We start from the raw sequence: 17,325 nt of genomic DNA on the forward strand, positions 1-17,325 counted from the left end.
TGTGTGCTGTTTTTGTATGTGGGGGGAGATCTTTTATTTGCAAAAATTTTATTAGTATCACATTATTTTTGTTAGTATTATACTTTTACTAAAGCAAAACTTAATTAGTATATTATAATTTTATTAATGTTAGTTACATAGAACATATTTTTTTTACATATTACTTGTTCGTATTATTGAAATCTGTTATCTCATTTGGGAGCCACTAATGATTTGCCTCTGAATAAAGTTAATATTAATTGGTTTATAACTGGTTACTAATTGCTAGTGATATGATTTTAGAAAGTAAGCAATGATCGGGATCTGAAATATCACATGCCACTCTCATTCTGCCTTAGTTTAGATATGCTGTACTTGCTATTTAGTAGACGTGTCTGTTTCTTAGCAAAGGCAGAGAGCAGTAATTTAAAAATGAAAGTTGGAAAATTTATCTTAAGACTGGTTCTATTTTTTTCTCTTTCCAAGCTTAATGATCTCAAGGGTCTTCTGAAAGAAATTGCTAATAAAATCAAATAAAACTGTATGAACTCTAATGGAGAAAATCTAATTATAGCAAGGTGAGTCATTCTAATGGCTTTTTACTTTGCTCTGAAAATTTGCATCTTTTAAGACTAATTTAAAATCATGATTTTTTCTCAGTTATTTCCATAAATTACCAAATTTGAAAATAACGCATTGTGAAAAAAAAAAAAAATTACAGAGATACAGAAGGAAACAAGTTGAAGTTCCTTCTCACATTACCTTCCCTACCAATTTTGGTCCCCACACCAGGGGTTAGCATTGTTAGGGACAGGGTTTAAGTATCTTGTCCTGTAGGACCTTTTAAAACACTTGTAACCTATACAGTTATTTTGGCATGAATTGAAACAAGGCCACACTGTTCCAAGATCTGCTATTTTTTAATCTTCCTTAATTCTGTATCATGAATGTATTTACAGATTAGCACCCAAAAATGTCTTATTCTCATATTATATTTATTACTATGAATATACAAATATGTTAATCATCTTTTTGCTAACAAAAATTGTTTTGGTGAGGCATTCAAGGTTTTTAACAATAGTTCTTTTGCACAATTAAAATGCAATTCAATTTACTGGCAAAATTTAACCCAAGGCTTTGGTCCATGGTCTTACCATTTGCTTTTATTATGTTTTCTCATTACCTGTCCAAATCTTAAAACCAAATGTTAAGAATGTTTTTAGGGACATGTCGAGTTAGGAAAAAAACAGCAATGGGCATTCCACTGGATTAGAATTTTTTTTTGAGAAAGCAAATTGTAAGGAATGGAAACATAATTAAGAATTCTCTTCTTTCTCCTTCCTCTCTTCCCTTCCTTCCATGAGTATTTATTGAGTACCTGCTCAGTGCTCAGAACTGTGCTGACCCTGGCACTGACCTCATACACTGACCACTGTCTATGCATTAAGTACTTAAGCTGCAGAAATTTCTATTCATGGGATGATTGTGCTATAGGGGAAATCTTGTTGCATCAGGTTCCTTTCAGTCTTTCTGGTCTCAGAGTTCTTTTCCTTGGGTTCTGACAGTTATAGCTCATATCAAAAAGCACTGTATTATGGAGGGCTTTGTTAGAGCAAGATTGATGCATATTTGATGTAATCTGAAAGGGAGGTACAACCTCCTGATGTGCTCAAGGAAATAAGCCTTGCATATTAAGGGAGAACTTATTTCAGCTCTTTCATAATTGTGTTTAATGAAAACACTATTAAACCTTGTAATAAATTACAATTTGTATTTTGAAACACATGCCATTTTGTTTGTCAGCTGAAATGTAGGAAAAAACCAATCAGGAACGTAAAACAACTAAAATGATACAAATCTAAAGGTGATAAAGAGTTGTATACATCAGAAAAGAGTCAGATTCAGACACGCACATCCCCCTCTTAAATCTCCAATCTTCTCATCTCTCATTCTTTCTCAAATGTGCTGTGAGCAAAATGGGCAGACAGACTGATTTCCTATCAACTTGCCCTTTGTTTAACTTTAAACTTTTATTAACATATTGAGAATTAAGTAATTGGTGAATGAAAAGGAACTAAGAGAAGGACATCACTTACTTTTTGTGTGTGTGCAGGTGTAGATATCTGCGTCTACACAGAAAAAAAGAGGAGCAAAAGAGTCCGTGAGAAAACAGGTGCCCCCAAAATTCAGAACCACTGGTGGCCTTAGAGACAACAAATTTGGCATGTCCAATTTTTCGTATGCTTTTTAATTCTAGATATAAGATCATTTTTTTGAATGATATGTTTGTCATATCCTTAACATCGCTGAAAATATAACTTTATAGGCAACCAGCTAGGTATACTCTGCCAGTGCCTCCCAAGGCTGCTTTCTCTAGAGAGATGAGGGTAATCTTTCCCTGGGGTAGTGGTCAGGGAAGACAGTGTCAGCCTCTTGTGGGAGTGAACTGGCAACCATTTGATGTGGGCGAGGAGCTGACCCTGGGGACAAGCTTTTACCAATTCCTCAGTCTTCATCCCTGAATCAGCCTTTGATCCAGGAAGTAGGGATGAAATAAACAGATAATTGTCTACTTTTTTCCTTCTCTTACACCAAAGTTGAAAGGAAGTAAGAATCCAGGGTGAGAGCAAGCCATTTGTTTTCGCCTATCTTCATACTTAAGGAGTGGGCACCCTCCCCGAAGACTATGGGAATAGACCTTACCTTAAGGAAGGCCCCTGGAAATTGTTCATTTCCTGCATCATAATCCATTGATTCTTGCATTTGCTGCACTTACGTTCTAGTTCATTAAAAGAATCTAGGTTGTTTTTTGGGGGGCTCATCATAAACTCACATTTTTGTAAGTTATTTCAGTTTTAATTCATTTTTTTAAATTTATGCAGAAACCACTGAACAAATAAAATGCTCAGAAATGTTCTGGATTTTAACCTAGATTGAATGAGTTGAGCCTTGATCATTCAACCTGAGTCACGCAGCTCACACCGACAAACTGGTCAGAATACACATCTTTAAAAAAAAAAAAAGTTCTCAGAGCTGCTTCCATTAAAAAAACTCTCTCAACTTTGGTGGTATATTTGGATCTATTCCCAGTATATTCCCAGTATATTTTGAAGCAAACCATATCCTGCCTAAGAATGGAAGTGGGAAATCTATTCTTAACACAGTGTTCTTTCTTTGTTTGTACAGATCATATTAAGGAATGCTGATGAACAATTTTGCTATCGACACTAAATGAGAGATTTTCAGGGCCCTGGGTACAGGATGGATGATTTTTAATTACCCTAGTGTGCTGAAACCTTGAGAAAGTGTGTGACTGGTTTCACACGTGAAGATGGATATAAAGGAAGAACGCTTCCTTTACGTGTTTCCCCAGAATGGTGCCTGTTTCTCTCTGTGTCTCAGTGCCTGGGACTGGAGGTTGATAGTTTGAGTGTGTTCTTACCACCTCCTTTTTCCTTCAATCTTATTTTTGATGAACACATATATAGGAGAACATCTCTCCTATGAATAAGAACCTGGTCATGCTCTACTCCTGTACTGTGTCTTTGTTTATTTCCAATTGATTGTCTACTTTTCCCTTTTTTGTATTATGTGACTGATTAGTTGGCATATTGTTAAAAGTCTCCCAAATTAGGCCAGATTCTGAAACATGCTGCAGCAAGAGGACCCTGCTATCTTCAGGAAAAGTGTTTTCATTTCTCAGGATGCTTCTTACCTGTCAGAGGAGTGACAAGGCAGTCTCTTGCTCTCTTGGACTCACCAGGCTCCTATTGAAGGAACCATCCCCATTCCTAAATATGTGAAAAGTCACCCAAAATCAACCTTGAAAGGCACTACTGACTTTGTTCTTATTGGATACTCCTTTTATTTATTATTTTTTTCATTAAAAATAATAGCTGGCTATTATAGAAAATTTAGACCATGTAGAGATGTGGAAAGAACATACATTGTCCCCCATTACCTTAAGGTAATCACTGCTAACAATTTCTGGATGGTTTTTCCAGTCTATTTTTTTTTCTATCTATGTCTCAATTATCTTATAAAATTTTACAGAATATTATCATACTACATATATACTTTTATGTAAGCTTTTTCACTTAATATTTTATCAAAGATGTTTTTATTATATTCATAGCCTTCTTAAACATTATATCAATAATTGCATAATAGGCAACCTCTAGTGATTTCCATAATTTTGTTCATTGAAGACTGTTTCCAATTGATAATTGGATGAGCATCTTTGCGCATGAATCTTTTTGCTGTATTTGGGAAAATTTTCCAAGGTTAGATTCCAAGAAATATTTATTATTAAACCATTTATAAGGCTTTTTCGTAAATGTATAGCAAATAGGAATTATTAACTTGAGCATAAGATATGAGATACATGAACCTAAACTATTAAAATAAAATATCATATTTAACCCTTAGTTTAAGAAGAAGTCAATATGCTTATTTAAATATTATGGATGGTAGGCAGATCACTTGAGGTCAGGGGTTTGAGACCAGCCTGGCCAACATGGCGAAACCGCGTCTCTACTAAAAATACAAAAATTAGCTGGATGTGGTGGTACACTCCTGTAATCCCAGCTACTCAGAAGGCTGAGGTACTAGAATTGCTTGAACCCAGGAGGCGGAGGTTGCAGTGAACCGAGATTGCACCACTGCAGTCCAGCCTGGGTGACAGAGTGAGACTCCGACTCAAAATAAATAAACATTATGGATGATGAAGGGAATAGTACAGAATTGGAGAGATTATCTTACTGAACACTTGTAGTCCCAGCTTTCTCTGGAAGTGGTGGTATTTGAGCAGGATGTGCACAAAGCAATTGAAATGCCCATAATTAGTTTTTCAGCTATGAATACACTATAAACTCAGTGACTGAAGGAGGAAATTTTAGAAAGAAGCTACTAAAAGATCTATTAGAAAAACTACAAAAGCATTAATTTAAAAAGTTTATTTTTCTTTTGTCTGGGCAGCAGTGAAAATGACTACTCACAACATTCACTATGTTTGCAAGGAATTAACACAAATAAAAGATGCCTTTTTACTTAAACACCAATAATGACCTGAAAGGGAATCTTGTTCATAGGGCCAATCAATTCCTGGTTTCAGATGCTGACAGTAGATGGGCAAAATTTACATGACAAAAATCGTCAATGAATGAAATATTCAAAATTTCTCTATTAGTGAAAGAATGTCACTTTCACTTCACCATGGCAACTAAAATGTCTGCCTTTTCTGAAACCAGAAGAGGGTAATGTCATCTCCATGCTGACTGGAAAAATAAAGTCTATGGCCGTACGTAAGATTGTGCAGAGACAACAGCCTCAACCTCTTACCCTCAATTCAAGCAGGAAATTTGAATAAGACCAGTAAATTAAATTTAAACTTCCCAGAAGTCATATTTGGCAGAACCTATTTGATGATCCCCTTTGAATGAATTTGTCCTTATATTCATATTTCCACTGACTGTTTCTGTTAGCTTCAGAAATAGGCCTGTGATTACATCAGTATCAGCTGCAAAAGAAATCCTCCCATTGACACTAAAGACAGAAAACTTGCCCAATACTGAGAAGCAGCTTGCATTAGAGAGGGAACCGTTAAGTGTTTTCAACCCAGTTCATCTGCTGGATGTTTTTGCAGGTTACTCTGAGAATTTTGCTTATGAAAAATCATTATTTTTAGTGTAGTTCACAATAACGTATTGAACATACCTCTAATCAAAGGTGCTATGTTCTTGTGTATGGTACTAAATGTGTCCTGTGTACTTTTGCACAATTAAGAATCCTGCAGCTTGGTTTAATGAGTGTGTTCATGAAATAAATAATGGAGGAATTGTCATGGGTTGCTTTTGTCATTCTATCGAGAGTGAAAAAATAAAATTCCCTAATTTGGTGAGATTCACTTCTATAGGGATTTGGTTCCAAGAGTTGCATGAGCTGCCTTCTCTAAGCAGATGACTAGAGCATTCTGATTAAATGCAAGCAGATGCATTCCCCGCTCTGGTTCTAGTTCTTGTCAGCATATCTAGATTTGAATTCTGTGGCCCACTTTTTTGTCTCCCCCAAGTCAGGCACCCATCTGTAGCCCCGGGGGTTCCCGATTGACTCAGAGACACCCCAATGTGTAATGGGTCTTTTATGAGGCCTCTTGCGGGCTCACACACAGGTGCTCCTGCTCTGTATTGGGGATAACATGAATGTCAATTGTCCACAAACCACGTGACAATGGAGCTTTGGGCCCAGCAAAGGACATGATTTCCTTGTTGTAGACATCGTTCCCAGAGTGTTCCTGGGTCCTGCTGCTCCAAACACACATTTGTTCCAGGAAGAATCTGGGAAATGTCTCTTTTCCCACACTGCTGCTTCTTGGTCCACCTGCGGACTGAAGTGTGTTGTTGTCATGGATACAGTTGCTGGTTGCAGCCTCGGTCTCAAATAAAAGGCTTGGAAGTCAGGGTTGAGCTTGTGCTGGATACCGGCAGCACATATCCCACTGACCTTCCCAACTCAAACCCAGACACAAGCAGATGAGCCTTTATTCCCCTGAAGATAGAAATCTTTATGGGAAAAGTGACAGTAGCTGGCCTACTTCATTTGTTTATCAGACCCAAACAGGCATCTCTGAACCACAATTAATTTAGTGGGAGTCAACTGGGGCTTAGGGTACTGCACGTACACATTTATAGCATCAAATTTTTAAAACCAGTTTTTCCCCTACAAAAGTCTTATCTGACCAGAAGAAATTTCCCGTCTTCCTTTATATGTGTAACATGTTGTCACTAAATGGTGATAAGAATGGTTCAAAATAAGTGAAAGGAATTGGTAGCCTATGCCTTCCATCATTTTACAATCTGTTTTAGTAGTTGAGGTTAATTTAAGAAATGAAATTTACAAGGCAGAATTCCAAGTGGGTGTGTATCTCCTTATTCTGCAGATTCACATGCAGAATGAAGAGATTCTCCTGTGTGGGGTACAGGATGAGAGAAGGGCCTGGAGGCACTCATCTTCGCTTGTGCAACAAGACGGAGAACATTGGCTTCTCCTGAATTCCTCCCAAGGAGACCAGTCTTGTATTTGTAGAGCAGAAATGCCCCAAGAAACTCCTCAAGGTAGGGGGCAAGACACAGGTGGCTGCACGTGGTCACTAACTGCACTGCATTAGGCAAGCGGGAGGCATTTGAAGTTGCTGGGAAAATACTGAGGAGAATTCAGGGAGAATAAGAACAGCAAAAGGGGGCAGGGTAGAGGAATGTGTTAGGGGGAGTGTGTTTTGAAGACCCTTTCCCTGGTACAAATCTCCAGAAAATAAATACACAAATCAAAACACTTGTACCTTCAGAACACCCGTGACCTTCTAGAACATGGAGCATGGCAGGCCTGTGAGCCCCCCAGCCTCCTGTCACGCTAGATTGCAGCAAGATCCTTCAAACACCTTTCCATCCAAGTTCTCACCTCTTCCATTGATTCTCAACACTGCTCTGGGGGTATCTTTTTGAAATGCAGGATGGAGCCAACCATTCCCTGCTCACAAGTCTTCAGAGATTCCCTGTGTACTAACCCCTGCCTAACTCCTGATATGGGGCTCATGGACATCGGTGGCCTGGCCCTTACTGACCTCTGCAGATGCATTCTAGAGTCCTCCCTGCCTAGTTCCCAAACTTCAAGGACAGCCATCTGGGCACAGACCTCATGCCAACTGCCCTTGTGGCCCTCCTGTCCTGAGCTGAGTGGCGTGTCCCCTTTTGGCACTTCCCACCACCTACTGCCCAGTACTCTATGCTGGGGGAAAACCAAACCACTTGTGTTGGCCACTCTTCCCCATGGCTTTCCCCCCTCCTTTGTTTTATTCCTCTAGGGGTTTCCTAAAAGGAGGCAGCGTAGTGCTCTAATTCAGAACTGTAGGACAAGTTTGCATCATTGTTCGAAAGCTCTGCGACCTTGAAAAGGTTTTATGAGTTTTCTGTGCCTTGATTTTGCATCTGTAAAATGACCCCTCCTTCCTCAGAGGACTGAGAGGATTCCATGAGATAACTTGAGAAGTCCCTAGATCCAGGGCTGGCCCTTTATAACTGCTCAGTGAATGTTAGCTGTCCCCATCAGCACCACTTTCAGCTGTTCTCTCTGGCTAATATCTCTACCACCTGTCTCTCTGGCAAACTGTTATTTTACCATCAGGGTCCAATTTGGGAATCACCTCTTCCTGAAAGCCTGCCTTGATCCTCTGCTCCCAGAGCAATCTCTGGTAGCTTTGTCCTATGAGGGCTTCCTGACTCTTCCACTCATGGCACATGGAGAAAATAGAAGAACCTGTAGGTCACCTGGTGCTGGACAAGGACTTCTGTTGGTCACAGGCCCTGGCTGTACCCTATTTAGTGGCTCAGTGCCTTGACACCCCTGTAGCCAATTCAAGGTCAAGCAGCTGTGGTTATCAAGTTCCATCATGATCTGTTTATGTATCTCCCTCCCTCACTGGACTGGGAAGTTCTTGAGGGAAGAGACTTCTACTGATTTGTTTAACTCATTACACCCAGACAGTGCCTGGCCTGTTACAGGAGCTGGATGGGATATTTATGTGGTTGAATTGAGCTCTTCTTCACCATTCTCCAAAGTGCTGTATAATTTCTTTATTCATGTTCCTTCTTCTTTCTTGCCTGGTTGAAATATTGCTCATTCGTAATTAAGCACCATTGCATCCTTTCCTTGCAGTCCCAGGCAAAGGCCACCAGTCCTGCCCCATGTGAGGCCAGAACCCTACTTATAAACTTGACTGCAGCTCTTGTAGCCTGTCTACAAGGTGTGATGGTCATTGTATAGGGGACTCCAGATAAACAGAAACAATAGGAGATTTACTATGAGGGAATGGCTCACATGATGATGGAGGCTGTGAAGTCCTACAGTCTGTCATCTGCAAACTGGAGACCCAGAAAAGCTGGTGGTGTGTAATTCCAATCTGAGTCCAAAGGCCTCAGAACCATGAGTATTGATGGGATAAGTCCCAGTCCAAGGGCAGAAGATCAATGTCTCAGCTCAAACAGGCAGAGGTAGAGAACTCAGCCTTCCTTAGCCCTTTTGTTCTATTCAGGTCCTCAGCAGATTGAGTGATACCCATCCGCACTGGGGAAGGAAATCTGCTTTAGTGAGACCACCAATCCAAGTGCTAATCTCACCCTGAAACATTCGCACAGACACATCCAGAAATAATGCTTAACTTATCTGGGCACCCCATGACCCAGTCAAGTTGACACATGAAGTTAACCATCACAGCTCTGTCTCCCCAACTCACCAGATTAGGAGATCCTGTGGGACAAAGCCCTGGACATTTGTACCAGTTCACACGTGTATGCATTTAGACACATAAATTGTGTGCCATAATGTGCTTAGATATAACCTAAACCTGTTCTCATGGAATTACAATCCGCATGGAAAGCCAGGTCCTAGCTAGTTGCAGTCATGAGCCATGAACTATGATGGGGGCTTTAGTGCAAGGCTTCAGGGGGGCAGGTAGGAGGGAGTCACAACCTAGCTATGGGGGAGAAGGCAGGAAGGCTTCCCAGGACCCAGCTAAGGGATAAATAGCACTTATCATGGAGGAGTGTTTGAAGAAAATGGAACACATATGGGCTAGTGGTGGAGAGCACAGGTTTGAACTGGCTCGCCTGGGTTCAAATCCCGCCTCTGAAATATGCTGGGACCCTTGCCTGGCATGCAGTCTGCACTCATAAAGTGTTAGCTGTTGTAGTTACATGTCACTTACCAACTTCTTTTAAAATCTGTGTTTTGGGCAAAATGTTTCACAGTTATCCTGTGAAATTTGCCTTCGCATGTCAGGAATGATTTTGCCTGAGAAAAATGAAAACAAGCCAATTGCCTTCTGGGAGCTGCACCTGTGGGGTAAAGACCCCAGGGAGGCTTCCTACAGGGACACAGGAGACCTCTGCATGGGGTGTGGGTATTAAAGCACATCTGCCCACTCTCAACCCCAAAGTGGATTTTCCACCCGGTAGAGTGCTCCCCACCGCCCCACACACACCCAAAACAATAAACCAACAACAAAGCTGCAGTCCCCAAATGAAGAGCTTTAGCAGAGTTTTTTTTTTTCCTTTTAAGTTATGAGATGGGAAAATAGCATTTGCAATAATTTTGTGTGGCTATAACTGAAATTCCATGTGCGTGTTTTGCCTTATTGCTTTTAAGTAAGTACAAAGGGACAGATAATGCTTCCAAGTGCACGCTGCCTCTATTATGACTATGGTAACTCCCAATCACTTGACTGTAAATAGTGCGGGGTTTCTGTCCCTGTTTTCTGTGCCTTTCACCCTACCTTCGAGCTTCCTCCTTTTATTTTTTCCTCTTTGTCTCTTGCTTTCATTTCTGCACTGGCAAATGGCTATGATGTCTGGTTCCTTTTTTTCAGAGATGAGTGAAGAATTCAAGAGAAACTGCCCTCCGGGTTGATGGTGAGGGCTTTTGCCTTCAACTTCACCTCTCATGTCCTCTGGATAAACCTCCCAATGGAGGCAAAACCGCTGCAAAACGAAAATCCCCTCCTCCCCATTGAATCTTCTCGGCTGAAGCTGCAGCACTCTCGGATTATTCCAGAAATGGATGTCCTTTCAAGCCTCGCTGTCAGTTTCTTTCTGATGCATAAGGCGATTTATGGATGCTTTATTCTAAGCAATGTGCCTTCAGTGACCCAGAACTGACAAGACTCGAGTTCCTGGCCCCCTGCAGGTTTCTCGCCAGTCCATTCCCTAGCAGCCCCCTCCCCAGGGACAGCCTGAGGACACCAACACCAAGCAGCAGCTCTGTCCCCTGCAGAACCTCCCATCCTTCTCCCCCCACAGCCCCCTCTCCCCAGCCCCTTCAAAACCCATCAAAGCCACAGGACTTTGAGCCCTGTTATCCTTCGGAGTGTCAGGAAACCACAAAACTCTCATTCCAAGGGAAGGTCATTTCCAGGTCAGGAGAATCATTTTCCTTCCACTGCTGAGAGCTCCAGAATCCTGGATTTAGGTTCCTTTGTTATGAGGTTTCCTCTGCTGATCCTTCCATAATTAAGTGACACAATTTCTCTCCCCATTAAAAGAGAGGAGGCTTTCATTTTCAGACTTGAAGAGCATTTGACTTGAATGGAAGCACTTTTGAGTTCAGAGAAGGAAGATAACTTCATTTTCATTGAGCACCACGGCTCACCTCTTCATCCGATGTGCTCAGATTAATTCTCCAGTATTTCACATTCTCAATGAATGTGAAAACCCCACTGATGAGACGGATCATGAAGCTTCCTTGGGCTTCAGTTCTCTCATCAGAAAAAGGAACAATTTGAAGCAAATAATTATGCAGGCTCTCCCTGCTTTGAAATACGGACATTTTGTCACTGCCAGAATAAATGGAAGGAGAGCACACGGCTTTGCTCAAAACAAACAGCAACAGACCTTCTTGACCATTTGGGTTCCTTTTACGTGATTTCTGTACATGTGGCAGGGAGGAAAGGACAGGTGTCAAATGATGAGTGTCGGCAACTTCCCTCTCCTCTCACAGTCTTTGGAAGGGTGGAGTTTCCTGCTTGGTTCACCAGGCTGTCTTTGGTTGTGGGAATGAACCTGGTGGTAGAAAAATGAGGGAACAGGAAGGTTCCAGGCAGGCAAGTGGAAAGAAGGAAGGGGGCCTGCCTGGTTGCATTCGAGAGAACTTACCGAGTGTGGAGAGGAGGAGTAGCAGGACTTTGGGCCCTGCCTTGCTTGCATGCGTGTGTGTGCATGTAAGCATGTGCTCTCTCTGAAGCTCTCCTTCCACCCACTCCCTGCTCTCTGTCATGGCCATTTCAGACCTCCATTATCCTCAAAGCCTTTGGTTCCTCCTGTTCCCCAATCTCCTTCTGTAGTCTTAGCAAATAGTTCTACTTTCTATTTCTCTATTCCAACAGGAATTCTCTCAATCTCTCTCTTCCAAGTTACAGACCTTCCTACACCTGGACCAGAACGTTGGGGTTCCTTTCTACTGCAGTGGAGAAGCATTCTTTTGTTTTCTCTAAGGTAAACTCTCTCCTCCCGTGCTTAGGACGCCATCCCCTCCATTCTTGTCAGGAACCTTGCAGTAGTGATTACCCCCTCCTCTCACCTTCCCTTAACTCTTCCTTTCTCAACTGGAAACTTCCATCAGAAGTATTTCAATTTGCTCAAGCCTTTCCCATTTTCACAATATAAAGCTTATGCCCTCCCTCTTCCCATTGCCCTTTCTGTCTCCTTTCTTTCGTAGTCTGAGTTTTCAGAAATGTTGTCCCTACACTCATCGTCTCCGTTGCTTTCCCTCTCTTTCCCTGCTTAGCCTTCTCTGATCTGCTGCAGCTTCATTCCCCCGCGAAGCTCCTCCTTCTAAGCTGGCCAGTGATCTCAATGTCTTTATACCCAAGATATTTTTCAGTTTTCCTCTTACCTCATTGCCCAGCAGATTTGACATTGTTGACAACTTCTTTCTTCCTGAACCCTCTCTTCTGTTGATTTTCTGGAAACCACAGTCTGCAGGTTTTCTTCATACCATTGACTGCTACCTCTCAGTCCCCTCTGACTGCAATTCATTCTACTCTGACCACTGAATCTTGGCCTTCCTTCCTGCTCTGTCCTAGGCTCTCTCCTGGACCAATCTGGGTCAGCTCATTCACACCTATTGCTTCAGTTATGGTCTAGATTCTGTTGGTTCCTGGATTTATAACTCCAGCCCAGGTTTCCTATCTGAGGCCCTTTCTGCTTATCCAACTGCCAAGTGACATCTCAACATACACCCTTTAACGGTTTTTTATATTTTAAGGGTTTTTAAAAATTTATTTATTTATTTATTCTTTTTTTTTTTTTTTTTTTTGAGACAGAGTCTCACTCTGTTACCCAGACCAGAATTCAGTGGTGCGATCTAGGCTCACTGCAACCTCCTCCTCCTAGGCTCGAGTGAGTCTCTTGCCTTAGCCTCCCAAGTAGCTGAGATTACAGGTATGCACCACTGCCGCCAAGCTAATTTTTGCATTTTTAGTAGATTCAGGGTTTCACCATGTTGGCCAGGCTGGTTTTGAACTCCTGACCTCAAAAGATCCACCCGCCTCAGCTTCCCAAAGTGCTGGGATTACAGGCGTGAGCCACCGTGCCCTGCCACTCTTTAATGTTTCTACCAGACAGAAATCTTGGAGTCATGTTTGGTACCCTCTAACTTTTCTTCTCGTATCCTGTTAATTGTATCCTGTAAGTATCTCTTCAGTCTAAACACTTCTCTCCTTCCCTACCGCTACGTCTTTGTCCAGCTTGGACTGTTATCTTTGCCTGAAGCACAGTGATAAACTTTGACATTTGCTCGTTTACCTACTTATTCCTGCCCTCCTCTAACTCTTCTCCAGCTCTAGACCAAAGTGATCTCTTCAAAATTAAACTCTGATCGTGTAGTACTTAAAACCCTTACATAGCTTCCCCTTGCTCTTGGATTAAAGAACAAGATTGTTACCAGAGGCTATAACGCTCAAAATGTTCTGGTCTGGTCGGGCGCAGTGGGTCACGCCTGTAATCCCAGCAATTTGGGAGGCCGAGGCGGGCAGATCATGAGGTCAGGAAATCGAGACCATCCTGGCCAACATGGTGAAATCCCGTCTCTACTAAAGATACTATTAAAAAGAAAAAAAAAGTTAGCAGGGCGTGGTGGTGGGCTCCTGTAGTCCCAGCTACTCAGGAGGCTGAGGTAGGAGAATCTCTCGAACTCGGAAAGCGGAGCTTGCGGTGAGCCGAGATCGTGCCACTGCACTCCAGCCTGGGTGACAGAGTGAGATTCTATCTCAAAAAAAAAAAAAAAAAAAAAAAAAAAAAGTCTCTAGTCCTACTGACCTTTCTAGCCTTACCCGATACATATTCTCCCTCTCTGATCTCTGACTGTCTTAGTTTCTCAAGAACACTAAGAACACTATGGAGAGGGAAAGAGATGCTGTTAATAATTAGTCTTGGACAACAGGCATAAAATGTGACCACGCTGAGCAAACTGTATGACGCCTTCACTCAGGAATGACATGCTCCTTCCTGCTGCAGGTCCTTTTCTTGCTCTATTCCATCTGCCTTGAAACCTCTGGTCTCTCTTCTTTACCTCATTAATTCGGACTCACCTTTCAGGTCTCATCTTAAGATCTGCTTTTTCAGGAAAGCCTTTCTTGACTCCCTACCTCCAATGCTTCTGTAATGCACTTTTGCAACACTTTCTATGGAGCCCCTCCTGAGTGCCACTGACCTCTTTTGAGAATCCTCATCACTGTTGCCACTTTGTGTGCATTTATGAGATTATTTGATTAATATTTAATCTTCTCCACTAAAGGGTAAGCTCCCTGAAGCCAGGAATCATATTGAGGTCCACTCACTATTGTATCCCCCACATGCAACTCAGTATCTGACACACAATTACTAAATATTATTCAATAGGTGAGTCAACAAAGAAATCAGCTCATTATTGAGGGATAACTATCCATTGGTTTCTTATGTTTCTGCACATCTTATGAATAGAGATACTGACTACCTTTGTTTCTGACTATCTGTCTATTCAAGCATTTTGAATAATGAAAAACCTTGGAAGATACAGATGAAGTCCCCCTTCAGAACAGAGGACAGACGTGCTAGCTTCCCAATATAATAAGGATAATGTTTTCCTCTAAAGAAAAGGGCAGGTGTGCTTCCTGCCCATAATAAGTGATTCCATTTCTGTCAGATCAGTGTTCTTCTGCTGGAAACATAATTGACTGCATATGCAGGAATAATATGGCTATTTTGGTGTTGTTCTGTGGGAACTGTAGCTCAAGTAACCAATGCAAAAAACACTGAAACTCTGGCACCTGCTGTAAGTAATAAACTGTCTTTCATATCTAACAAATAATCTTGTGTCTTCTTTCAGCACTCATGCTAGTTGCATGTTTGGTGAAATCTCAGACCCTTCACAGTTTTTGACATTAATTAATTAATTATATTCTATTCATTCTGTATATTTCTTAGACTTTAGTATCAAGATGTGCAGAAATAAAACATGTGAATGTCTTGAGTATAAGTCCCTGTTTTCCTTACTCATAGACAAACTACATTCCTGAGATCACTCCTACGTGAAATAAGCAAAGGTTTTATTGACCATCTCTCTTATTTACTCAAGTTTTAATGTTCCCTTTTCTCCTAATTTTGTCATTTTTTCCTCCTATGTTCTTAATCTATGTTCTATTTCCTTTCAAATGGGTACATTAATTTCTCCCAGAGTGTTAGCTGATCTTTATAGGGGACTCTTAAAGAGAAAAACATTCAGAGTTCAGTGGAGTATAGTAGTACAGTAGAAAAAACCCTGGATGAGAAATTAGGAGACATAACTTTTACACATGTACAGGCAAAACTAGTTATGTAAAGCCGGGCAGGTTGCAAAGCTCCAGTTTCCTCATCTGAACTCAGTCATTCCTTTATACGTTTATTTATTCATTCAACAATCATTTATTGAATTATTTGCAATAAATGACATAACTGCTGCCTTCAAAAAATCCACGGTCTAATGAGAGAGAAATACAAACTCAAGATATTAACATGGTGTGAAGGGCATGATAATAGAGGAAATCCCAGGGAGCTGCTGTAGGACCCATGGGGTTGGAGCGGAGACAGAGAGCATGGGATTAAACTGTGCAAGGGAGGTGGGATCTGAGCTGAGTCTGGTAGGGCAAAGTAATTTGGCCATGAAGAAGGTGAGGTAGGGAGTTGTAGTCAAAGGCAAGAGAAAGTCCCCTGCAATGCTTGTTGAACCTTTTCCCTCTTCTCCCTACTTAGGCTTTGCCTTGGCTCCCAATCCCTCCAAACCTATAGTGGTGTCCCTAAGGGAGAGTCTTATCACCCCCATGGCCATCGCAAGTGGCCAAGTGTATAACAACCCAGCAGAGAGCACAGGCACCTGTCTCTCCCACTAACCCTGCAATCTGGGCACCATATTCCTGTCTACGAAAAGGCAGTGTGAGGAGGACCTTCAAGATAGCCAACTAGCGGCAGCTGATGCTTGCCTCCTCCACGAAAAATCAAAAGAGCAAGTAGATAATCACACTTTGAATGGAGCATCTGAGAGAGAACACTGGAATTTAACAGAGAAGTGACAGGAAACACCACAGGCATGGAAGGAGAGAGAAGCAAGGCAGTCAGTTCACTGGGATTGGCTGGGAGTCTGGAGAGGCTCCCCAGTCTAAAGAAAGGGTAAAAGATCCCCAGCTGTGCACATTCCCACCATGAACTCCTGCAACCCCAGCCATGGGAGAACCCTTCAACCCTTGTGGGACCTACGATAGCATAGGGAGCTGCCTGAAGACCATTCCAGAAAGGAGCCTCACACTGGATTCCACAACCAGCCCCCTTTCCCCAGTCCTAAGCAGCTGTAGCAAGGCACCATTTTGAGAGCTCAGCCCTTGCCAGACTGCATCCTGCCCTGGGACGCAACAGCCCCGACATTTACACATTTCTGAGGACACACTAACATGCCCACTGCATGCACGAAGAGGACTGTATCAGCTCAATGCCAGCTGGACTCAGTGGAGCAGCAGGGTCCCCAGCATTCTAGCACACACAGTATCTTGCACCTGAGGGAATAGACAGTGGAGGACACTATGGAGGCTGCCCATGGGACAAAGAGAGCCAAAGCCTGTGCTTCCTAAAGCCTGAGAACTGCCTACATGGGGTGGCTACCACAGAGAGCTACTCCAGCCTCCTCTAGCATTAGGGCTGCTGTACACACACCCTGAGAACAGACTCAGCCACCATCCATTGTAGCCACTTCTGTTGCCCATGGAGGCTGAAGTGCATGCCACTGACATTAACCCTGCCTCCTCAGCAGCAGAGCTGCAGCATGTGTTCCCTGGGGCCTGAGAACTGCTTACCTGCAGCTGCAGCCACTGTCAGCAGCCATGCTTCCTCCAGCAACAGGGTCATAATGCACTTGCACATACCCCTAGGACAGGCTTCCTGCAACCACTGCTCTCACTGCTGTAGGCAGCCAAGCACTCTGCTGAGGAGGGCCCGGGGATCAGCTCACTCTGCCTTCCATAGCCAGAACCCAAGCACACCACCAGGAGCCCTTAGGCCAGACCTACCTGGCCTGGCAATGCACATGTACCCCGCAACATCCCAGTACCCAAGCACATCCCCGGGGGCTCTGGAATTACCCAAGCACATCCTGGGGGGCTGAGGAAAGACCCATCCAGCTAACCACTGCCACCAATGGGGCCCAAAGACTGGTCCACTTGGTGTCCCTGCTACCAGCAAAACCTCACAATAGCCTCCACTAATAACTGCAGCCCAAGCCACTGAAGAAATCAGACAC

The 17,325-nt window shown here is 42.6% G+C and overlaps 1 protein-coding gene across 1 annotated transcript in view; it reads left to right on the forward strand.

Annotated features, from left to right (window-relative positions):
- TRPM8 (transient receptor potential cation channel subfamily M member 8) overlaps window positions 1–6,834 on the forward strand; it is a 102,085-nt gene extending 95,251 nt beyond the window's left edge. The window contains exons 25-26 of the mRNA XM_007966721.3: window positions 466–557; window positions 3,166–6,834. Coding sequence (XP_007964912.2) covers window positions 466–516 — 51 coding nt within the window. The 3' untranslated portion in view covers window positions 517–557; window positions 3,166–6,834. The remainder of the gene's footprint in view (window positions 1–465; window positions 558–3,165) is intronic.
- Window positions 6,835–17,325: the final 10,491 nt, after the last annotated feature.

The sequence above is a fragment of the Chlorocebus sabaeus genome, chromosome 10 (assembly GCF_047675955.1).
Source record: "Chlorocebus sabaeus isolate Y175 chromosome 10, mChlSab1.0.hap1, whole genome shotgun sequence".
Classification (NCBI taxonomy): Eukaryota; Metazoa; Chordata; class Mammalia; order Primates; family Cercopithecidae; genus Chlorocebus; species Chlorocebus sabaeus.